Genomic DNA, 23,914 nt, shown 5'->3' with positions numbered 1-23,914 from the left:
ACACATAATTCCTAGGATCTTCAATGGCCGTGGACCCAGCTTAGAAGGTCGGCACAGAGGAAAAGGCAAAGCCATCGCTGAGGCAGCTCATGACGGTTCAGGGGGTGCTCTACACAAGGGTAACGTCAGATCCAGGAAAGGGAGAACAAGTGAGAAAGATCCAGAATGGAAAAACATGACCACACTAAAAAGTAGGAAAGGGGTTAGGGCAAGCAACGTCTGTCAGACTGAATGTTTTATTTCAACAGACATCCCTGGTTTAAAAAAAAAAAAAAAAAGTGGAGGGAGGGGCTTCCCACTTCATCACACCCACCAGGGAGCCCCCTTCCCGTCCAGGAACTCAGAGCCCCATCTGAAGCATCACTTGAGTCTTTGCTAGCTCCGAGACAGAGGAGCTGAATTTTCTAACTTCTGTTAAGAAAAATCTATCAAATGTGTTCATTCTCGCAGAGGCGAGGGCCGGGTCCTCAGAGACAGAGACCTTGGGCTTGGAGCAGCGGGGTCCCCGAGGTGAGACCAGGCGCCGGGCAGCAGGAGCCCCAGGAACGGTCAGGTCCAGAGCCCTAGAATCCATACTTGGCTTGGGTCTGCCGGCGGCTGAGTTTGTTCTCCGACCAGGTGTTCTTCAGCTCCAGCTCCCGCTCCTTAGCCTGTGGCGAGGGACACGGGTGAGGTGAGCCGACTGGGGTGCTGACGGGCCTCTCGCTCACCTCTGCAAGCTTCCCAATCTAACATCTTTCTCCCCTGGAACAGTTATGGTGAAATAGCAAATCCCCTGAAAGACTTCATTTTCTCTTACTTAATTAGAAGGGGAAGACCCTGGGAAAGCACAGAAGAAACATCTCTTCGGGGAAGCTGACAGCATCTCTCTGGGGCTAACAGGGTTGAAGAAGAATAAAAACTCAAGAATCCTGGTCCTGGGGCGCCTGGCCAGCTCAGTTGAAGGAGCATGCCACTCTTGATCTCAGGGTCACGAGTTCAAACCCCACGTGGGGTACAGAGATTACTTAAAAATAAAATAGGGGTGTGCCTGGGTGGCTCAGTCGGTGAAGCGTCTGCCTTCGGCTCAGGTCATGATCCCAGGGTCCTGGGATCGAGTCCTGCATTGGGCTCCCTGCTCAGTGGGGAATCTACTTCTCCCTCTACCTCTCCCCCCTGCTTGTCCACTCTCTCTCAAATAAATAAATAAATAAAATCTTTAATAAGAAATATTTAAAAATAAAGTAATTAAAAAAAAAGAATCCTGGTCCCTCACCTGCTGGAATTAAAACTGAATCACTCAAGTGGAAGATGGGCAAAGGAGAGCTAGAGTATGCATCTGAAAGGAAGACAAATCAGATGCCCTGCACGCCTGACCAGAAGACACAGAGGGGAGGACAGCGGAGGGCCGTGGATGATGGGGGAGGACTGGGGAGGATGGCCTCAAGACGCGGACAGGGCCACACGGGAGCCCACCCCCCAAGAGCCACATCGGGGGATGCGGTTTTGCTGTTGTGCTGAATACGGTGGATGCGGTACCCGAGAAATTCACACCTCTCTCCAGCGCAAACAGAAGCTGTGGCAAACAGACTGGAAGGTACCAGAACTGAGACTTTCCTCTGCTGACCTCAATGCGGCACCTGAGAGTGAACGAGCACCACCCTAAAGAAGGGCTCGTTGACCCCAACCCACAAGAGTTAATGGATGCCTGCTCATCTCCCCTGGATGAGGGGCAGCGATTAAGGGTTCGGGTTGGAGGGGCGCCTGGGTGGCTCGGTCGTTAGGCGTCTGCCTTCGGCTCAGGTCACGATCCCGGGGTCCTGGGATCGACCCCCGCATCGGGCTCCCTGCTCAGCGGGAAGCCTGCTTCTCCCTCTCCCTCTTCCCCTGCTTGTGTTCCCTCTCTCGCTGTGTCTCTCTCTGTCAAATAAATAAATAAAATCTTAAAAAAAAAAAAAGAGTTTGGGTTTGAAAAATGTTCCTACCCTCAAATCCTTTCCCTACAAAAAACAAAACAGGGTAGGACACAAGGGGGTCCCTGAAAAAGAAGATGAACAATGAAAGCAGATTTCCCACTGAAATCCACGAGCAGCAAGTGCGCCCCCAGGGAAAGGGCCAGGACAGTGTGCAGTACCAGCAGGTCTCAAAAACATGTGTTTAATGATTAAATGAGTATTTCAAAGTTGCTGGGTCCTATCAGATAAGTAACATTCTAATTCCAAAAGACATTTTTGGATTATGTGTGATTTTTAATTATCATGTTGATATTTCCTGCCACAGAAGTGGAGAATACAAAGCCAACCTCCCGCGGTGCCTGGGCGGCTCGTCGGTTAAGTGTCCCACTCTTGATTTCAGCTCAGATCACGATCTCAGGATCATGGGATCAAGCCCCATATTAGGCTCCGCTCTGAGCATGGAGTCAGCTTGGGATTCTCTCTCTCTCTGTCCCTCCCTCTCCGCTTCTCCCCTCGCTGGTGTGCTCACTCGCGTTCTCTCTCTCTCAAATAAATCAATAAAATAAAAAAAAAAAACAATACCAACTTCCTTATCAGGTGGATTATTTTGAATAAAAGCAGGTGAACCAGGGCGCCTGGGTGGCTCAGTTGGTTAAGCGACTGCCTTCGGCTCAGGTCATGATCCTGGAGTCCTGGGATCGAGTCCCATGTCGGGCTCCCTGCTCAGCAGGGAGTCTGCCTCTCCCTCTGACCCTCTTCCCTCTCGTGCTATTTCTCATTCTCTCTCTCTCGAATAAATAAATAAAATCTTTAAAAAAAAAAAGCAGGTGAACCAATCCTTTTCTTTAAAATAGTTTCTTAAATCCCTAGATAAGCTTGCTGTTTACTTAGTTTTGATAAACTAGCTCTTTAAAAGAACCATATGAGAAACCACTGCTCTCTGCGTTTTCGTTTCAATGTCTAAATTACTTGCACTTGAGTCTTGGGGGAAATGAGGCAGCAGCGCCGTGGGTGATCCTGAAGGACACATCTCCCCCTAGTGGCCATGTGGAGAATCCGCCGTGGCCGAGGCGGCGGGAGACACTCCTGCCTGGGCGAGGCCTGGCCAGCACTCTCCCAGGGTTACAGGGCCCTGCGGGCCTCGGGCCCAGGCCCCCAGCCCTCTCACCTGATGGATCAGGTACGTGATCTGGTGCTTCCGCCGCTGCTGGCCTGTTGGCTGCTCACCCTTCTTCTGCCAGGGAAGAAAACGCAATCATTAAGCCACAGGAAGAAAAGTAGAAGTATCTCAAGTGCCCAAACGGTGCAAGGCTGGGGACTGAGAAACCAACCACACAGCCCAAATCCTGGGGGAGAAAAGTCAGCTTGGACCTGTTTTTAGGTCTAAACACTTACAAAACAGTTACTTTTATTAAAGCCATTATGCAAAAAACCCAGGCTCAGAAAACCTGCCTGAAATAGGCTGCTAATACCCCCACTGGACTGGAAATACTTTGAGGTCAGGACTGTGTCTCTCATTTCTTTGGTAACCGCACCACCCCACCCCCAGCAACAAGCACAGGGCTCCGCCCACAGTGGACACTTGATGCCGGTTATAGTGCCTGCAGGGGTCTAAAACCATGTCCCTTCCAGGAGACAGGCGACCTCCGTCCCTCCAGACCCTCTCACAGCCCTGCCCGTCCCCCCGGGCCCCTCATCTCTGTCCCCTTTTCCCGTTGGTGCGTACAGCGACCCTCCAATTCAAATTTCCACCGTCATCCCCCCTGTTTCCAATCTTTCAGCCTCGGCCCGTAACTGCACTGAAGCCCTCACCGAGCTCTGATGCAAATGCTTTACTGCCAAAGTCGATATTGGTCCTGTGGCCTTCCTGCCCTACGCCAGAGCCGTCTCAGACCAGAAGCTTCCTTCCTAATCAGCCCCACCCAGCTCCCAGCACTCCTCTCTGGAGTGTCCTCAGCATGCCTGTCATCCCTCGTCAACACTCGAGCGTCCTGATGTCTCTCTCCCAGCTCCGCTGTAAACGCCTCAAGGACAGGACCCGTATCTTTTTCTTCTTTTTAAAAAAAATCTAGCTTTAGGGGCGCCTGGGTGGCTCAGTCATTAAGCGTCTGCCTGTGGCTCAGGTCATGATCCCAGGGTCCTGGGATCGAGCCCCACATCGGGCTCCCTGCTCCGCGGGAAGCCTGCTTCTCCCTCTCCCACTCCCCCTGTTTGTGTTCCTGCTCTTGCTGTCTCTCTCTGTGAAATAAATTAATAACATATTTAAAAATAAATAAATAAATAATCTAGCTTTAATACAATGAGATGGTGCAGAGAACCCGGACCCAGGAAAACAGTGAACTCCAACTCCTTGCTGCTGTGCGACATCACTTAACGTGACCGTCCAAGACAGCAAACACCAACCACCCCCGGCCCGCGGGGAGTGCCGTTACTATGCGATGATGCTTCTCGACCCATAGTCAGGAGAGCATGCTCTCCTAAGTGGTTTTTCCAGGAAACAGTGATGGATCTATGCTGATCTAACCACAATCCTTTGCTCTGTCCTGTATGACCGCCAGCATTCAGTGAAAACAAACGGCTGGGGCTCAGATGGCCATCTGTGGCCACAGAACAAAGCAGAGAAAGTCGGGGGGAGGAAAAGGGAATAAGATGCCCAACCTTGGCCTTGCTGGTGCTGGGCTCAAATCCAGGGCTTCCCCACATTACCCCCCTGTGGCAGGCTCATAAATGTCCACATTTGCTGTACTCAGCTACTAGGTAGAGAGAGGTTCATCACACTGAAGAAAATGAACACGGGAAGGCAGAGCTCGGTGTGGGAAGCGTGAGGAATAAAGCATCTGAAAAGCCCACAGCTGACTACAATAAATAACAGAAAGAAAGCAGAGAGGAGGAGTTGTGCACACAGAAGCTAAGCCCCCAGGACTCTGCTGTTATGCCCACACCTCACAGATGTGCTGAGCCAGGCCCCAGCTCGAACGGACGGAGGAGGGATCTGACCATAGACAGAGGGCAGAGCAGCTGCGGGCTCCGTCCAGCGAGGGAAGCAGCCACAATATATCAAAGCTCTTCCCAGGTGCAGGATGGGAAACTGCTCCAACTGCTCAATCTCAGCAACCAGACTCCACCATCCAGATGGGAAGCAAAGTGCTGCAAAGTTCTGAAGGCAGAGGCTGCATCTGTGAGGCTTGGTGCAGACCCCATAGCATGGGCAGCACACACGTGTGAAAGGTGCTGGCTGGGGCAGTAACAATCGGGTGTGGAGTCAGGACAGGGGTAGGCCTAGATTTTGCTTTGGGGCCACACAACAGACCTTCCCACTTACTTTGCTGAATGACTTCATGGTTTTCTCTTCTGTCAATGACTTGGTCATCCACTGCTGGGCCCCACTGAGCTGGTCATCACCTTTGATCTCCACAAAGTTGACCTCCTCTCTCCCTCGGTTCCTCTTGCCCTGCAGCCGCTTAAACTGGAAAAGGGAAAAGAAAGCAGGAGTAGGGGCTCTGGGTGGGAGATCAGGGGATGTCACTAGCGATCCGGAATGTATGGAATGGTTTTGTGATTCCCCACCCCCACTGCGCTCCCAATTCCCCGACCCCCCATGTAATACCCCCTTTCACCCCACCACTACCAAGCTCCCCTGATGCCATATGAAAGGCTGCTTCTCAGAAGTTCTCCTGCCCTCAGGGAAAGGGAGGCCAAGGCAGCACTCCCAAACACGAGTGAGTGCAGGGGATCACTGCTAGGAATTTGTACTCAAATTATACATACACTGTATCTACCCAAAAGAACGGTATACAATTTTCAAATTAAGAATTCAGGCTGAAAAAAAAATCTAGGATTTCTCCTCTAAAATTTGGTTTTCACACGTCTGCTCCTTCTCATGGGTTTGGTTATCACAAAATCAGCAGACCCCACACCAGAGTGGACCCAGAGAGGGAGATGGGGAGAGGAGCCTCACAAGAAAGGCCTGGCAAATTTTCTAAGAGACTGCTACTCTCTCTCCCTCCTCACCAAAAATGCAGATCACATCAAAGTCACCCAAAGATGTGCCTGGAGGGTAGTGTGGGTGGGGACTCTAATGAAAAGCACTCAGGGGCACCTGGGTGGCTCCGCTGGTTAAGTGCCCAAGTCTTGATTTCAGCTCAGGTTGCGATCTCAGGGTCCTGGGATTCCAGCCCCAGGTAGGGCTCCCTGCTCAGCGGGGAGTCTGCTTCTCCCTCTCCCTCTGCCCCTTCCCACTGCTCGTTCTCTCTCTCTCTTTAATAAATAAAAACATTTAGGGAAAAACAAAACAAAACACTCAGAGACTTGAGTGGAACCCAGGTCCTGGTGTGAGCATTATTAGCGAGGCTCTGAGGGGCACTCCACCCACAAAAAACGAACTTTCGGCACAGGATGAGCTCTCTGCGGCCTCCTAGGCGGAGGACAAAAAGGGCCTACCTATGGAACTGGCCAAGGATACATCCACAGGGGAGTGGATGGACGCAACATTAACCATAGGAGGAAAAATGCAGAGGGATGGACAGCCTTCAGTGAGGAGGTGAGCAGACAGTTATTTTCCACAAGAACCTGCGTGTAAAGAGGTAGCACCCCGGATTGCTCCAACCCCTCCTAACGGGCCACGACCTCGCTGCGGAGAGAGCACCACCTTCCATGGCCAACACGGCCTGACGGCCCAGGACGCCGGGCGTCACCTCTCCTTGTGCGGGGCCTAGGGAGCTCAGCAGCAGGGGACCCAGGAGTGTGGAACACCGGGCGGACCCGCGGTGGCTGCTCCTCCCGCCCCAGATGGCTCCCCGCGAATGGGCGCCCCAGTCTGGCTCCCCCGCCCCCCGCCCGCGCGCGCGGCCGCGGGAGCCGGCTCTAGGCAGTGAGACAGAAGCGGGAGCGCGCGTGGCGACCCTGGGGAGGTCCCCTAAGCGGGGAGGGAAGGCGTCCCTCCTCGGCGTTTCCGCACCGGCCACCTCAGCGGCCACACGCAGGGGCAGCGAACCGATCCGGAGGGGACCGCCCGCGGGCCTGCTGCCTGCCTGCCGCCTTCTTTCAGGAGGAAGAGAACTCGCTTCTCTGATCGAAGCCACTCCGCGCTGGAGTTTCTCGGGTATGTGCTGCCGCAGCGAATCCTCACTGAATACAGTTAAAAAACTGTTTTCTTTCGTTTCAGGCTTGAAACCTGGAGTCCGCGGTCAGAGACGGTCACCCGCGCTTTAACTTACTGCTTCGTCATCGATGAAGGAGGCGTCCGGGGCGATTTCCTGGGGGGCGCCCAGGGCCGGGTCCTGTGCAGGATAGTAGCCACCACTGTAATAATCCTGCAGCCAAGACGGGAGGAAACACGGCAACTGAGGCGCGGCGGCCAGCGGCCTCGCGCTGCGCAGGGAGAGGGCGCCCCGCACTCCTCGGGCCGCCAGCTAAAGCCGCGGACGCGGCGCGTCCCAAGGACCCATCCTGGACCAAGAACAATCTGCAGCTTTTCTCAGCCGCACCACCCGCACTGGAGGACGTATTTTAGGGAAGGGGGACAAGAAGTAAGACGTTCTCTCTTGCTTCAATTCACTCCCTGCTTCCTCAGCCGCTTCCGGAGGTGATTCCCAACCCTTGGAGCTGCAGGGCCTTGGCCTCGCCCTGCTCCCCTCCGCCCCGCCCCCTGCCCCCCGCAGGCCGCCCCTCCAGGCCCGTGCTCCTCCAGAGGCCGCTGGCAAGCTCCCTGTGAGCAGGGGAGAGGTGTGAGGGCACACCATTCCTGCTCCTCGTCTTCTTTAGGGCCTCCGGACACAAGGACACTGCCTGCAACAGGCGGGGGGGGGGGGGGGGGGGTGCTGATCTCGCACAGAACCATACACCTAAAACTAACCTAACGTTGTGTGGTGTCAACTCTACTTGCATAAGAACAGGAGATAAAATCACTGGCTAGAAGGGAACAAGCCAGGTGTGTGTTACCACACACTTAGCTCAGGAATCTGAGGACCGGCCCGAGAGGTGAGCTGTCACAAGCACTGTGGGTCCCAGAGGAAGAGGGACCCCAGGAGGCCAGGGGGAGAGGCGGCCCTCAGGCTGAGAAACGGGTTTCCTCCCAGTGCATACCTTCTCCCAATTCTTCCACTTTTGACCCAAGCTCCAGAAAATGTCCCTCTAAGTACATTCACTTTTTGGTGAGCTAAATGGAAAGTAAAGTTTAACACCAACCAAATAAAATACATGAAAATCCAGAGTGACTGGAGCACGATTTTCTATGAAAGTATTCACAGTAAGATACATGCAATTGCAGGGTCCCCGAGTGTATGTAACATGCTTTCATGTGCACAGACTGCCTCAGTGTAGTTTATAAATGGATACAGAACGCCTGTTATTCATTTAAATGTTTTGTTTTGTTTTGTTTTTGGCTAAAGAGGTCAAAACACTCTTATCTTCCTCCTCCTTCCTTCTAACAATGTTGAAGGGAGATATATTGTCCCCGATCAGCCTACAGGATACACTGAGGCTCAACAGCAAATATTTAGGAAATATAAATATTTAGAAATTGTTGGGGTGCCTGGCTGGCTCAGTCGGTTGGGCGTCTGCCTTCAGAACAGGTCATGATCCCAGGGTCCTGGGATTGAGCCCCGCCTCAGGCTCCCTGCTCAGTGGGGAGCTGCTTCTCCCTCTCCCTCTGCCTGCAGCTCTGCCTGCTTGTGCTGTCAGAGGAATAAAATCTTAAAAAAAAGAACAGGGTCCCCCCAAAGCCCACCCACTATGGGTCCTTACCTATGCCCAGGCTGAAGATTAATGCTGGCGGTTCAGAGAATCGCAGTGGTCCAAGGGGACTTAAGTCTTGCAAGGAAAACTGCCACCAGCTGCCCCTGCTCAACCAGCAGCCCTGCGAAGAGTCCCCGAGCCCCTGGAGCCCTCTCCACCCAGGACACTCTGGCTGCCAGGAAAATCTCCTAAACCCACTTACAACCTGGCATGCTATACTCTCACTCTCACGCCACCCACAGCAAAGCTAAGTAGCTCCTCCAAATGGCGCTTGGATAAAAAGTCATTGCAACCATTTACTGGGCATTTACTGTCCCAGGCACCACGCTAAGTTGATGCGACGGCCTAGCGACACCAGGAGGCCACCACTATTACACCCCTTGCACAGCTGAGGAAGCTGCTCGGACTCACACAGCATGCAATTCAAAGCCCAAACTACCCTTGGACCCCGCTCTCACAACACAAATTATGGCCCCCTGGCTCCCCAGGGCCATATGTGTATATATATATGTGTATATATATATATATTTGCCTGACTAGAACTTATGGTAAAATGTTTAATAGAAGTTACAAGAACAGACATTCTTGCTTTATTCCTGATCATTCTTTCACCATTTAGTGTGATGTTAGTTGTAGGTTTTTCACAGATGCTCTTTTATTAAGTTGAGGTAGTTCCCTTCTCTTCCAAATCAATGTCTGTCTGCCTTTTTCTCTCTTCACATTTTTTATTTGGAATTTATAGATATATTCCAACCTCCCAGGGCTCAGTCTCCCGCCTTCTCCCTTCTCCCTCTTCCCTGTTGTGTCAACTCTCCAGATGCCCCTGGCCCTCGGCCCTTCCTCTCCTGTCCTGCTCTCGGCGCACCCCACCTCCAGCTCCCTCACCCCCATGAGGCCACCTTGGATCTCCCAGAGCAGAGGCCCCCTCTCTTCTGCCTTCTCCCCCCCCCACCAGCTCCTACGACGAGGGCTGGTTTTCAGAATAAAGCTATCAGTTATAGCAGACCTCAAGACTCAGGCAATTTTAGACCCACATGGTTCAGAACAAAGGTGGCATGTTTTGAGGCCCAATATGTACAGGAGAATCGAGACACCAGAAGACACGAATTCAGCCGAAGTGATGCCACAGAGGCTGTACCGCCGGCCCGCAGCTCTCCCCGGCCGCCACCCCCCACCACGCCCTGGCCTGCCCCGCCTCCTGCCCACCTGATAGTAAGCACCAGCGGCACTGGCGTCGCCGTATGTGGGAAACTGACTGTAGCTGTAGTCGCCCCCAGGCTTAGGCGTCCAAGGCGCCCCACTGGAGCCCGCTGCCATCTTGAATTCAAGGGGAGCATTGGCCGCATCGTCCTGGAAGGCCGGCTCTGGTTCCGTGCCTGGAGGCAGCTCTTCAGGGACAGTGGGGACGGGGTAAGGGTATGGCTCAACTCCAGACGGCTCAGCCTTGTCAGGGAGGGAGAAAAAGTTCTCGGGGGCCACTTCCTCATCACTGTCGTCCTCGTCTTGCGTGATCTGCTTCGTCACCTGCAGGGCAGCGCTCTTGGCGGCAGCCTTGATGGCAGAGGGTGACGGGGTGGTGGTCGTGGTGCCCACAACAGAGGCCGGGGGAGAGGGCTTGGGCTTAGAGGCCTGTCTGGAGGGCTTGGTGCCAGAGGAGCCATCCGAGGGTCTCCGGGAGAAGGCGTGCGGAAGGAGCAACCGGTTAGTCTCTTTCACCGTCAGGTTTTTAGGTTGGGGAAGCAGAGCAGACAGACCCGTCCCCTCGCCGGATCCCTGGTGAGCGCAGGTTTGGGGAAGGAGGGAAGAAATGGGACAAGTGAGACCCTGTGATCTGTATCACCGACATCGAGAACGAGACTTACGGCAGGCGCTCCGCCTCCAGCCTTACCAGCCCCCGCTTCTTACCTCTGCCCACGTGACTCGTCCACCTGGGCTGGACCCCTCCCACCCCAGGCCCTTCCGCTGGCTGCTTCTCCCAAGGTAAGATGCCATCCCTGGCCTCCTTGGCTCCATACCGAGCCAGCTCCCCCGCCCTCTGTCACAGAGCCCCCCCCGATTCTGTGTTTGGGGCAAATATGATCTTTTTAATTTTTATTTAAATTCAAATTAATTAACATATACAGTGTTATTAGTTTGGGAGGTAGAATTTAGTGATTCATCAGTTGCATACAACACCCAGTGCTCATTACTTCAAGTGCCCTCCTTACTGCCCACCCCCCAGTTACCCCACCCCTCCATCCCCACCCTTCCAGCAACCCTCCATTTGCTTCCTAGAGTTCAGCGTCTCAGATATAATGCTCTGAATCCCACATCATCTTTCTTCCCAAACAGCCCAGGGCTCTCTCTAGCTGACCGCTCTACCTCTCCCCATGTCTTGTAGGTTCCTCTTAACATAGGAATCCTCTGCTTCCTTTGAATTGCTACTCAAAGTCAAAAACAAGGCTCTGTCCAGAAGACATCCATTTCTGTTGCCCAAAGTCCTCTCTTCTGCCCAAGGAAAGCCCTACAGATGTGGTATATTCAGCTTATGCCCCAGTCAAGCATTTAACTTCTCAATTTGTAAGCTAACTAGCTCAGCCCACTCAGAGTTCCTACTACACATAAAAATCTCTCCCATTCTGCGTTCTGTATGCTACAGGGCCAGCTTGGCCTAACTGTAGGGCTGAGGGAGACGTCTGTTTGAAAAAGGAGAATGGAGGGGCGCCTGGGTGGCTCTGTCAGTTAAGCTCAGGTCATGATCTCAGGGTCCTGGAATTGAGTCCTACATCGGGCTCCCGGCTCAGCAGGGAGTCTGTTTCTCCCTCTCCTTCTGCCCCTTTCCCCTGCTCATGCTCTCTCGCTCTCTCAGATAAGTAAATAAAATCTTAAGAAAGAAAGAAAGAAAAAGGAGAATGGAATAAGGTCACTATGCCCCTGTCCTGGAGGACTAGTATACTTCAGCCCCTTGGCCAAGCAACGCCCGGAGCCAGCGAAGTAGGGCCCGTGAGTCAGGCAGGCAGGAGTGTTCATATGGCGAGTGGGCCCCTCTCCCTGCTGTGTGTCCTGGCAGACCGCAGAGACTCAAGCGTGTAGGGACCGGGCCAAGGTGCCATGTGGAGCACCTGCTCAGGCTACCCTGAGGCGTCCGACTTCTCAGGTGATATCTGGGCTCACAGCCACAGCCTCCTGCAGTGGCCACTCTGCCCCCAGCTGAGCTCTCTGTCCACCCACCCCCTCCTGCCAGCTTGGAAGGCTGCTCTTGCCTCCCGAGGCCTTCTGAGCCAGTGCCCTCCCATGACTAGGGCTGCCATCCACCTCCTCCAGGAAGCCATTCTGGTAATGGAGGGCTGGCCTCCAGCGGCCTCAAGCTGCCCGTGTGTGAGCTGGCTCCTCCCCCATCACCCCCCACAAACAGGGCCACAAGGTCGCTCTCCCAGTGCCAGTTCTCACTCCCACATGCCTGGGTCGTCAGGCCTCCCAGCAGCGGAAGTGACACCTCAGCAGACTCAGGGAAGGGGGCAGCTTCGGCATCATATACCTGAGTCACGAGAGAACAATCTGAGAGAGCCAGGACCACTTTGCTTTTGCTTCTCCTGAGACATATGATCCATGAGATCAGAGAGCACATAAGTCCCCGAGTACGGAGCAGAACGGGAAGAAACTCCCGGGGGCCGGAATCGAGGCACTGGGGCAAGGGGAATCACCCAGCGCTGTCTGGTTGAGGGCTTCTGGTCACAGTTCTGGAACAGGAGCCAAGCGCAGCAGGGCCGGGCCTGGACTCCACAGTCAGAAAGCAAGTCGGACCCCCAGCCCTGCCCCACTCGCCTCGTGACCTGGGGCGAGCGCCTTCAGCTCCCGGTTCCTCAGGCAGGATGTGAGCGTGATGAAGACACTAGGCCTTCAGCACCACTTGGAGGATTAAATCAAGTTAATGCTGGTAAAGCGCTCAAAACAGTGCCTGGTACACAGTAAATGCTATTTAAGTGTTTATTTTCCAGGTTAAAAATGAGACAGGAAGAAGATGCTCTTAATCCCACATCATCTTTCTTCCCAAACATTTTAAAATACAGATGTTCCCTCACATGGTTTTGACTGATCCGTTCCCTCTACTCTACCTTCCTACATAATCCCTGGAGCAGAAACGTAACTCCTCCGGTGGTTTCCACATCCCCCAGCCCGCGCCCGCCTGCCCCAGGAGCAGTGAGGGTAGGGCAGGGAGCGCAAGGGCTGGTGTCACCCAGAAACACAAAACCACCCGGAAACAGTCGATCCTCCAGTACTTGCATCTGCACTAAGCGCGCTGTGGAAACTGCTGGGCGTCGTAACTCCCGCTTTCAGGAAGCTGCAGGGAAAGAGAAGAGGTGGCTTCTGCCACGTCACGAAGCTTACCTGAAGGACAGTTTTCTTCTTGGAAGGCTCATCTTCCTCGGAATCTGACTAAGAGAAAAAGAAACGGAATAAGGCCTTCCTGCATGAGGGCGGCAGAGGAAGCACCAGGTCAGATGAGGGGCATGAGAGGAGGGCCACCCAGGGCGCCAGCACCTTGCCCCTGCCCCACCGAGTGCCCGAGGGCAGAGCTCCCCTCCGGCCCGCGACGTCAGAGGAAGGGGGAAGTGCCCACCTCCCCAGGCCACTCATTCTCCTGCCCCACACCTGTTGCATGGCTTTCTTGCATCAATTTCTATTCCGTCAAAGTAAAACTCTTTCCTCCCATTTAGACTTGGTGCAAAGAAAAGGCTATGCCTGTTCTTCTCCTTACAAATCTGTCCACGAGAAGATGAATGGGATTTGGCCCACAATCGCCCCCCGCCTCAGCCTCACTTCTGAAACCACTCATCCAGACTACATAACCACACGGCCTGGGGAGTCCGGCGGGAGTAAGTGGTGTGTTAACTGCTCTTCTGTGCGGCATTAAAGGTCAAAGCCATTGGAGAAATCCATTCTTCCTCCAAGTATGATCTACTGTCTGTCTGCCAGACAGAGTTGTTCGTGTCCAGGAAGAAGGCGAGCCAGTGGGCAGCGCCTGGGACAAGACAGGAGGCCACTTGTGTCACCCCTCTGACTCACTGGGACCGTTCCTAATACAAGCTCTCACACTGAAAACAACCTGAACGTGCCGCTCAGCACCAGCTCCTGAGCATCCTCTCAGAAAGGTGCAAGGCATATGAACAGCAAGCTTTACCACTCTATTTTAAAAAGTTAATCCCCAAGCCAAGAACCCTGAAAGCCTTCCGTTTATTCTCGGGGTCTTGGTTTGGGCATATGCACATAATGGGCCTCTAAGACCCGTTCATCTCCAAGATTCTACAAGAACTCAAACCGTCTGCCTGACTTTCTCACTCTCCCACAAGTCCCTTCTTGGGCTCATCGGCTACGAGGACCTCACAGTAACTGAGAACCTACTCTATGCAACACACTGTGCCCCGTATATAGACAGAACTTCCCAGGCAAGACGGTGTGGATCCACTCTGCCCACAGGCCACCAGGTAGGGCCCAGGGCAGGGAGTGCCTCCAGACCATTCACCCCGGTGTGCTTCAAAGATTTTGTGTGTGTGTGCTGTGACATGGAAGAAGTCCCTGCCCTCCAGAAACTTTCGGTCCAGTAAGAAGAAAGACAAGCACCCCAGTAACTGCGACGAAGGCAGTAAAACATAAGGACATCAAGGGGCATCTGGGTGGTGCAACTGGTTAAAGCTTCCGACTCTTGGTTTCAGCTCAGGTAGTGATCTCGGGGTCAAGAGATCGAGTCCCCCCTCCCCCCACCGTCGGGCTCTGCACTGAGCATGGAGCCTGCTTGAGGTTCTCCCTCTCCCTCTGCCCCTCTCTCCCTCGATCTCTCTCTGTCTCAATAAATAAATAAACAAACATAAGGACATCAAGTGTGGTTCAAACATCCCCTCAAAGATCTGCTGGTCCTACATTTCTTTCTCTCATGTGGGGGCCTCACCTTAGCACCCCGTCCCTGTGCCTGTATCTCAGCCGCCGGCTACTCTCCTGCATCTGTGCTCTGGACTCCTGACGCCAAAGTCCCGACAATCTTCCTGGTGACTCTCACCGTGCTCTCTTTCACCATGTCCCTGCATAACTCACTTGTTTGGGTGGCATCATGCTAACCCTGATCCACTTGTGCTTGCTTTGTGAAGGTGACATCTTTTTTTTTTAATTAAAAAAAATTATATTAATTTAATTGAGAGAGAGCACACACGAGATGGGGGGAGCAGAGGGCGAGAGAGAACCTCAAGCTGACTACATGCTCAGCTTGAAGCCCGACGCGGGGCTTGATCTTACGACCCTGAGCTGAAACCAAGAGTTGGACGCTCAACCAACTGAGCTACCTAGACGGCCCTGAATATGACATTATTCTCATTCCTATCCTTGCCTTTTCCACCATATAGTTCAAGATTGCCTCACAGGAGTCTGTGCGTGCAACGATTTCCATTACCTACTGCTGCCAAATGCATACGTATGACAAAACCCGTAAGGGGAGTCTGTCCTTGTACTTAAATGTGGGGGATAAGGGAAGAGGCTGTAAAGGGAAGGACAGTCGTCTAGGTGGCAGGCAACTCACGATGCTTCACTTGGTCCTCCCGGCAACACTTCCCGACAGACGTTACCGCCTCAATTTTGCGGGTAAGGGAGGTGAGGCTTGCTGAGGTGCAACAGCAGCCAGAACACAGCAGAACCAGGCCCTGCACCCACTCTGCCCCCACCTCTCTGCAGGGACAGCACGCCCCGGCTGTCCGTGCCGGCCCAGGCCCCAGAGCCACAGTGAGCACGCCCCGCGAGACTCCGCACGATGCGGACGAGAGCACAGACACAAAATGAGAAACACAAGTTTGAGTCTCGGCTTCGCTACTTATCTGCCACCCCCAAGCCGTTGGAAATAACACACACGTCACAACCGAGACTGCACGAGCTCCTGGCCACGAAGATGGACATAAGTAAACTTATAGGCAGAGTTCAGGGATTGTCACTCTCTCTGGCCTGCAAGATGTCAAACTCAACCGAAGAAACAGCCCGAAGCCCCAGCTCCCAGTGCCTCGGAGACCCCTGACCACCCCCTGCCTTCTGACCGTGGAGCCTTGTCTCCTCCCGCAGACCACACGGAACCACCTCATTGCAGGGCGCAGAGCGGTTGCGAGGCCCAGGGGCACAACTTAACTTTAACACCTTACATAACAGGTTCAACTGCAACAACCTGAAAACAAATCTTAGCCAAGTTTAAGACGATGACATCCATAAAACCGTACAAGCATGTTCGTATTCTTCAGATCCTGTGACAAACAGAACGAGGCTACCGTGAGCCTGACTGTCTGGCGACCAACAGAGCTGGAGGCCAGGGGCGCACCGAGGAAATGCCCTTTCTCTCTCAAACGGCACACACTTGTTCCCATTGTACTGACAGCCTAAGTTTCCAGTTTGAAAGCACAAAACTACACACCTGTACAGACTTTAAGAACGGCTTGCTGTTCCTGGATTCAGGAAGCTGCGACGGGCCCTCAAGATCACCCCCTCTCTCAGAACACTGGGTCCTAACCCACCAAACTGCCTTAAAAGCCATCTCGTGACGCGCACAAGCTATGGCAGACCCCCCAAAACACAGCACCCAAGTCAGAACCTCCCGAGTGCGCCGAGCCCTGAACCCCATTAAGTCCTGACTATCCGTCTCTGAGGGAGAGACAGAGAGAAGTCTCTGCCTCTGAAAGCTGACAAACAGGCCTCAGGGACATTCGGAACCGCATCGGGGCCATAGGGCAAGTCCAGGGGGTCCAGGGACACGGAGGGAGGAAAACCGCCCCTGCCCCTCACACGAACTTGCGCCAACCTTGCCCTAGAAGCAGGCGGCCACACAGAGCACCCGGACTCACTGTGGAGGCTCAGAGGCCACATGAAGCCCTCATGGCCGGGCGGGGGGGTGGGGAGGGGGGACTAAACACTAACAGGAAACAGGGGAGCTACAGAGAAAACCCATTTCAGCGAGCAGAGCGCCAGTGAGCGCGGGGGGGGGGGCGAGGCACAGGCTAAGAGATGCGCCATCGCCCCCCCAGTCTCCCGAGGCCGGGGGCTCCCATCGGAGCCCTGCAGAGGAACCCTGGAGATCCTGCTGGAGGTGACGGGCTCAGCCCCAGCACACAGCATTTAATTTAGATCCAAGAAGAACTTCCTTGATGGGGACAGGGACAGAAGCACATTGGGGTTTTCTCCTTTATCCCAGCAAAACATACAGAACATAAAATGTGCCATTTTAACCATTTTTCAGTGTGCAACTCAGCGGCATTGCTGTACCACCATCACCACCGTCCATTTCTGGAACTTTCTGTCATCCCAAAAAGAAAGTCTGTACCTCCTGAACCACAGCCACCCATGGCCCACTCCCTGCCCTCCAGCCTCCAGGGCACCGCTCCTCTCCCCTCCGTGTCTGCGAACGCGCACCGCGGGTGCCTCACACAACACACAGCAGGGGCCATGCAGCACGCGCCCGTCTGTAGCCGGCCGGCCTCACTGAGCGCCACTGCTGTCCAGTGGCCACAGCATTTCCTTCCGTCCTCAGGCTGGACAACAGGCCGCCGTCGCGGGCACACCACCTGCTGCTCATCCACCCACGGCTGCTGGGGACACGCGTGCGCGGGTGTGTCTGAGTCCAGCTCCCAGCTCTTTCCACCTAGGACTCAAACTGCTGGACGAGAGGGGCGCCCGGCTCAGTCGGTAGAGGACATGACTCTGGATCTCAAGGTGGTGAGTTCGAGCCCCACGTGGAGTGTAGAGCTTACTTAAAAAAAAATTTTTAAAGAAAATTAAAAAAAAAAAAGAAAACTGCCGGATTACAGAGTAATTCTAAGTAACTTTTTGAGGAACTGCCAAACTGTCTTGCACAGGAGGATATCCAGGAAGCCTCCGGAGTCAACTCCATCAGACCCGGAGACAGGGGTGGTGTCCGAGACCCCAGAGGGTCAGAACGGCCCGGTCAGAACGGGCCCTCCGGGGCTTTAGAGGCACGAACTGGTTGTGCCTTAAGGAGAAAGTAATCTATTTCTTCTTGGCCTCACAAGAGCCTGGGCCTCAGTGGCCACCACCGTCCTCTCCGCTCCAGCTGCCAAGAGTGACAAGACACACGCACCGGAGACTGCTGAGCAAGAACGGAAACAGACATTTTCCATTAAGCCGGGCCCGGTGGGATCTGCTAATCTATCGGAGCCTCCCTCCCCGTGGCAGCCTCCCTCTTATCTTCTCAGGCTCTGGTTCTGACAGACTCCCTCTCCAAAAAGCAATCACTAGCTGCCAGGGCCAGGAGCCAAGGAGGAAGTAAGGGCCCAGGCACAGACCCCCCCGGGCTCCAAACTCGAATCACTACTACACTCCTCACCACTATTATCCCAATTAGTCAGATTCATCATCAACTCGTTTCCCTCTTTGGTCTCCGGGATCTGGTGCCGACACGTGCCCTTCAGTTCGAGCGGAGCCTCCTCCCCCGTGCCTGCAGCAGCTCGGGGCTCCCCCTCCCACAGGCTCTATGACAGAACAAAACAGCCCTGCGGTCAAACAGGACTCCTGCCACTGCCAAACCGGGATTTCAGACCCATCACCTCTGTTCTCTCAACTCCTAGTTCATCTGTAAACCAGGAACGATGCTGAGCTGGCAGAGTCACAGCCGCTCGGCAGGGGCCCCACAAATGTCTGCGCTCCTTCCCTCCCGACCGAGGGCCGAGACTATGCTCCGTCTGCTGCAGTCAACTCTTGCTTGCTTGCTTGCTTGCTTAACAGAAATGACCAAAACGAGTGAAACCTCCCATCTCACAGCTGCCAATTTTCCATTATCTGGGTAAACGATCTGAAAGTATGGTAATACTAATCCAGATAACCCTGAAATGTGTTTGCTCTGAAATGCACATTCTGAGACCGAAAACTCTTACAGCAAGCTGACTTTCCTAATACTGACTTTCTGCACCCTGATTTTAGAAGTCTGCATCCCCTCAGTCCACGAGACCAACGATCAACCAATGCCCGGAGGTCGCCTGGGTCGGAGCGAGGCGGTAAGAAGGGGAAAGGGGGAGGCGACCCCCCGTTTTGCGGGTCACTCCTGCTCCCTCACTGAAGGCTGGAAGGCTGACCTGGACAAAGAACTGGACACTGCCTGCCCCCTGACTGTGGCTGGCTGAGGAGCAGACCCAGAGCAGACCGACTACGTGCTCCCTCGTGGAAACCCAGAACTGGGGCTAAGAATGTCGTTCCATCTGGGCTGCTCGCTAAACGGACCTACAAAACAAGAAGGTGGGGGGTGTGGGTGGCCATCGTTCCCCTGTGGGGAAGGCTGAGGAGCAGAGGAAACCGCTCTGCAGACAAAGGATGGATCGCACCTGCAAAGAGCTGTGTGGGTCCCTGACAGACCTCCAATTCCTGACTCCAGGCCCTTCGCAAGGCCCCTCGTTATATTTACAATGCACTATCATTCAAGCTACCTTGAGGTGCTTTCTGATATTTGCAACCAATCAAATCCACCTAACCCCCAATCTGCTGTTTCCTGTATTCCCTCAGTAAATGGCACCACTACCCTCCCAGCTGCTTGAGCTAAAAGACAGGGGTCGACCTTGAATCCTGGCCTGCATCCAGGCCATCCCATCAATGGCCTAGACTGGCCACTTCTGCCTCCCGAACAGACCTGCACCCCTGCGCCCAGGCTGGCACCCTCTCTCACGCTGCGCCCGCCAGTCTTGCTCCTCGCAGGTCTTTGCCACTCTGCGACCAGAGAATCCTTGCTTGGCCTTTAGGGACACTTCACTACCCCAGGGTCACGTACAAAGGCCTTTCTGTGGCGCCCAAGGCCCACGCACCCCCTTCCCCGGGCTCCAGCTCCTGTGCTTTACTCACGTCAGGTGCCCCCGAGACACTGTCACTCTCTCACCACTGCGCCCCCTGCAATAGTCGGCCCCGCAACCTGACGTGCTCCTCCGCACAGCACCCCCCTTTCTCTGGCTCCCTCCTACTCACTTTTCTCATCTCTGTTCCGACATCTCCTCCCTCTGGAAGCCTCCCCAACTTCTAGACTGGGTTAGCACCCGCCAGGTGTGCCTCCACGGCACCAGCTCTCACGCAGTTCTTCTGACTTGACCTAAAATCTACCTCCTTGTCAGTCTCCTCCAGTAGACCGTGAGGTCCTTGTAGGCAGAGCCGATCATGTTCACCCCTGTACTCTCGGCTCCTGGCACAGACAAGCAGCTTCGTACTGAATGAAGAAATGAATGAACGAACAAGAGTTTAGAGTTTAGTTCCTTCTACTTCAACACCAAACCCTGAAGAGAAGGCACTTAAGGAAACCTCATTCATTTCTTCCAACGTGTCCTCAGAGCGTACTAGATGCAGGACAGAGCTTAGAAGCAGAAACGCTCAGAACCTGCGGGGACAACGGCTGCACTCACCTGGCCATCCTGTACTCTCCGGGCCACCTTCCCCACCTTCCCGCAGGACCACCACCAACCCAGGCAGGAAGAAAATAGGGAACTGGAAAAGCTAAGGGCTCAGATCTGGGTTTCTCTAACGATCGCGTCACTGTTCACCTCAGGTATTTCGTGAGCTCCAATAACAGAGCAGGGACAGACTGAGAAGTCCTGAGTGAGACCCGCCACCTGAGCCAGCCTGAACGGGAGGTTCTACGATCTCTACCAGCTACATTTTTTTTTTAACGATTTTATTTATTTATTTGAGAGAGAGAGAATGAGAGATAGAGAGCACGAGAGGGGAGAGGGTCAGAGGGAGAAGCAGACTCCCTGCTGAGCAGGGAGCCCGATGCGGGACTAGATCCCGGGACTCCAGGATCATGACCTGAGCCGAAGGCAGTCGCTCAACCAACTGAGCCACCCAGGCGCCCTACCAGCTACATTTTCTTTTTTTTTTTTTTTTTTTTTTTAAAGATTTTATTTATTTATTTGAGAGAGAGAGGGAGAATGAGAGAGAGCACGAGAGGGAAGAGGGTCAGAGGGAGAAGCAGACTCCCCGCCGAGCAGGGAGCCTGATGCGGGACTCGATCCCAGGACTCCAGGATCATGACCTGAGCCGAAGGCAGTTGCTTAACCAACTGAGCCACCCAGGCGCCCTACCAGCTACATTTTCTAAGGCTGCCTTCACAGACCTGGAAATAAGCTTCTCCACTGTCAGGGTGCAGGGGGCCACCTGACCCAAAGCGCCACCTCCCCCAGACCTCACACTTACTCCGACACAAACATGGTGGAGAGAAACGTGAAGGGGAGAAAAAAGAGAAAGCTGAGAAAATGAATCTATTTTTTTGTGTCTTATTCAGGGGCTTTTCTTTGCTTGAGGTTAAATCAAGGCCCAAGTAAGTTTCAGCAAAGCGACAGAAGGCTGCTTTGGATCCTGGACATAGAAATGGCAGACTCAAGTGAGAAAGAAGGGGGAAATAATGGGGAAGAAAGTTTAGAACAAAACAGTGAGGGAGATTCTGGAACTTCCTTTTCATGAACAGTCCACATTCACCCGAGCTCATTCACTTAAAAAATATTCAGGCAGTGCTCAGCAGGTGCCAAGCAGTTTTAACCTGGAGGGATACAGTAGTGGACAGAATAAGCAGCAAGCCCTGCCCTCATAGGGCTTGCACACTAGTGGAAGGAGAGAAGCAATAAAACCTGCTGCACGTTTACCGGTGGCGAGTACGGGGTCGGGGGGGAGGGGGCAGAGGACAGGAGGCTGCAGTGCAAGTGGGCAGCCCGGCACGTCCTCACTGAGCACCTGTCTTCCAAAGGAGGTGAGGGAGGGAATGGCAGGCTGCCTGAGGAAGAAGCTGAGGGACCAGCGAGACCAAACACGGACACGGCCCCGAGCCAGGGGTGGAAGCCTGCAGAAAAGCAAGAGCAAAAATAAGCTTCTCTCCGAGGGTCACCAAAGGGGAGTGAAGGCCCGACCAATTAACTTTTCAGAAAAGAGAAAGAACTTGGGATAACCCTAAAACACCACCTGCCCACAGGCTTCATGTCTCCTTTATTCCCAAAGTGCTCACCCCAGAAAAGGCCTTCTGTTCTCTGCTCCAACATACAGACTGGCTGCCTCTTCTAGAAATAGGACCCAAGCATCCTAACTCACGTGGCATGGCAATACCTAAATGGGGAAACCGAGGCACGGGCCTGGAGATGACCGACCCAGCTCTTCACCTCCACTGTGTCCTTTTCCAGGTAAGGTCTCACACGGTGGACGTCCCCTTCTCCTCTGTAAAAACTAGAATGTTATCTCCCAGAGCTCTGCAATAATGGAAGGGAAGAGCCGACGCCTGGCTAATGCTCTGTACTCAACACACACTCTGTTTCTTCCCTCCAACGCAGAACCTAGGGTGCCTATTCTTTTCCTTCAGACCCTGATGGTTTTAGGTTGGATGCCAGGGCTTCAAGAGTGAGCCCCAAATGTCCAGCAGGGGCTCAGGAATCCTGTTTCCTGTCACTTCTTCGGGCGCCAGATTTCATGCTGTTCTCAGGATAAGAAAAGTGAAAAGCGGCCCGTGGTGCAGGATGCAACGGGGGAAGGGAATGCAGGGTGGCGGGCCGGGCCTGTCAGCGCCAGGGGACCCTCTGTGGCCCTTCCGCAGGCGGGTCCAGCTTCCAGAAACGCGCACGGACAGATCCCAAAGTTGACGAACTTGCTCCACGGATCGCGCGGCAGCAGGCATCCCGCGGTCCGCAAGCACCGGCCGTAGGTACGGGAGGCAGTCCCGGAACCTCCCAGGTCCCGCGCACAGCCCGGCCCAAGCCCGACCCCGAGGGGCCGTCCGGGGCTGCCCTCCCCGGATACTCACATCCCCCTGATGCAGCTCCGGCGCCGCGATCTTCACGGGCTCCGTCCTCTTCTTTGGCTTCGGAAGGCCCAGGGGGGGCCCGGCACCGCCCATGGAGGGGGGCAGGCCGAGGCCAGGGCCCCGGGGCGAGGGCAGCCCCAACCCCAGCCCCTCCCCAACTCCCGCCGCCTCAGCCGGGCTCACGCCCGGAGGTGGGGGGAAGCCTCCCAGGCCGAAGGGCAAGGGCGGCGGAGGCTGGAGCCGGGGGTCCCCGGCGGGCGGGGGCAGCAACAGCGGCGGGGGAAAGGCTGGGGCCAGCATCTGGGGGGGCGGAGGCAGCAAGGCCGGGCCCTTGGGTGCGGGGAGAGAAGCGAACAAGCCCCCTAAAGTGGGCCCAGATGTAGGGGCCGCCGCCTCCTCCTCCTCCGGCTCCGGCTCGGCCTCATCCGGCTCACTCTCATCGCTGCTGGCGTAAGCAACCAGCGACATGGCGCCTCCCGCCTTTGGGGCGCCCTTGCCGGCAGACGAGGCCTACTTGAGACCGGGGATGCCCGGAGGCCTAGTGGGCCCCGCCACTGGGCGGGGCGGGGCACCGAAAAGCCCGCCTTCTCCGTACTCTGGGGCTAGCCCCGACAGGAGCCCATGGCCACGGTAGATTTCCACCGAGTAAGGCTTCCCTCTTCACTTAAGCTCCCAGTCCCGGGCAACTACACACAGCTAATGGCCGCCGAGTCACTCCGCCTCCTCCTCGCCTCACCAACATGGAAACTACAACTCCCAGAGGACACTCTGGCCACAACTCCATTCTCCGCCGCCGGGAGCTCAGCGCATGGCACGGCGGGAGTTAGAGTCCAAGGGAGGATTAAGGGTCGCGCAGAGAGCCAGGAGGGAAACCCACCTCTGACGCGAGGACTCCTGGGATGAGTAGTTTCTCTGGGCTGCTGGCAATTCCGAGGGGACTACAAGCCCCATCGGTCACCGCAATAGTCACGGAGACGGGTAGGCGAGCACTTCGGTACTTGAAGTTCCCTAGAGCAGCCGCTTGGGCGCTAAGGTTGATGGGAGATGTAGTGCTCTTAGAAACTGCAAGCGATGTCGGGAAGGAGAGGGAGCCTGCGAAGGTGGCTGATGGGGAAAATCGCTTAAAGGGAAAGTGATCTCTGAATGAACAGAGGCAGCTCCCGAGACGCCTGAAACCGGGAATTGGAATAAAACACCCCCCCAATAAGAGCCGGGCCCCGAGAAACGTGTACGAAAGTGGGGGATGAGTGAGAAAGAAGCGAGACTTCAGCCCTAATAATACACGTCTGCGAGCTGAAGTGAATGTGACCCCGGGGGGGGGGGGGGTGACTCCCGCGCCCCTGACCAAGGTGCACATCAGGAGGACACCTGGCTCTTCCAGCCTGGCGCCTGGCCCCTCTGCAGCAGACAGTGAGAAGGAAGATGGGCAGGGCCTGGAAGGCAGAGCCGGGTCCTTGAGCTTAGTCCCTTCCCC

At 54.8% G+C, this 23,914-nt stretch overlaps 1 protein-coding gene across 1 annotated transcript; it reads right to left on the bottom strand.

Moving 5' to 3' along the window:
* Nucleotides 1-180: 180 nt before the first annotated feature.
* PRCC (proline rich mitotic checkpoint control factor) lies at nucleotides 181-22,908 on the bottom strand. The gene is made up of 7 exons (XM_027612136.2): nucleotides 22,441-22,908; nucleotides 13,038-13,085; nucleotides 9,876-10,442; nucleotides 7,151-7,246; nucleotides 5,257-5,400; nucleotides 3,103-3,168; nucleotides 181-650 (listed from the first exon to the last, which is right to left on the bottom strand). Exons 1-7 carry the CDS (start codon nucleotides 22,906-22,908, stop codon nucleotides 564-566), a joined length of 1,476 nt encoding a protein of 491 aa, XP_027467937.1. The 3' UTR covers nucleotides 181-563.
* Nucleotides 22,909-23,914: the final 1,006 nt, after the last annotated feature.

Source organism: Zalophus californianus, chromosome 10 (genome assembly GCF_009762305.2).
Source record: "Zalophus californianus isolate mZalCal1 chromosome 10, mZalCal1.pri.v2, whole genome shotgun sequence".
In the NCBI taxonomy this organism is placed as follows: Eukaryota; Metazoa; Chordata; class Mammalia; order Carnivora; family Otariidae; genus Zalophus; species Zalophus californianus.
This window is presented reverse-complemented; position numbering and strand designations above follow the sequence as displayed.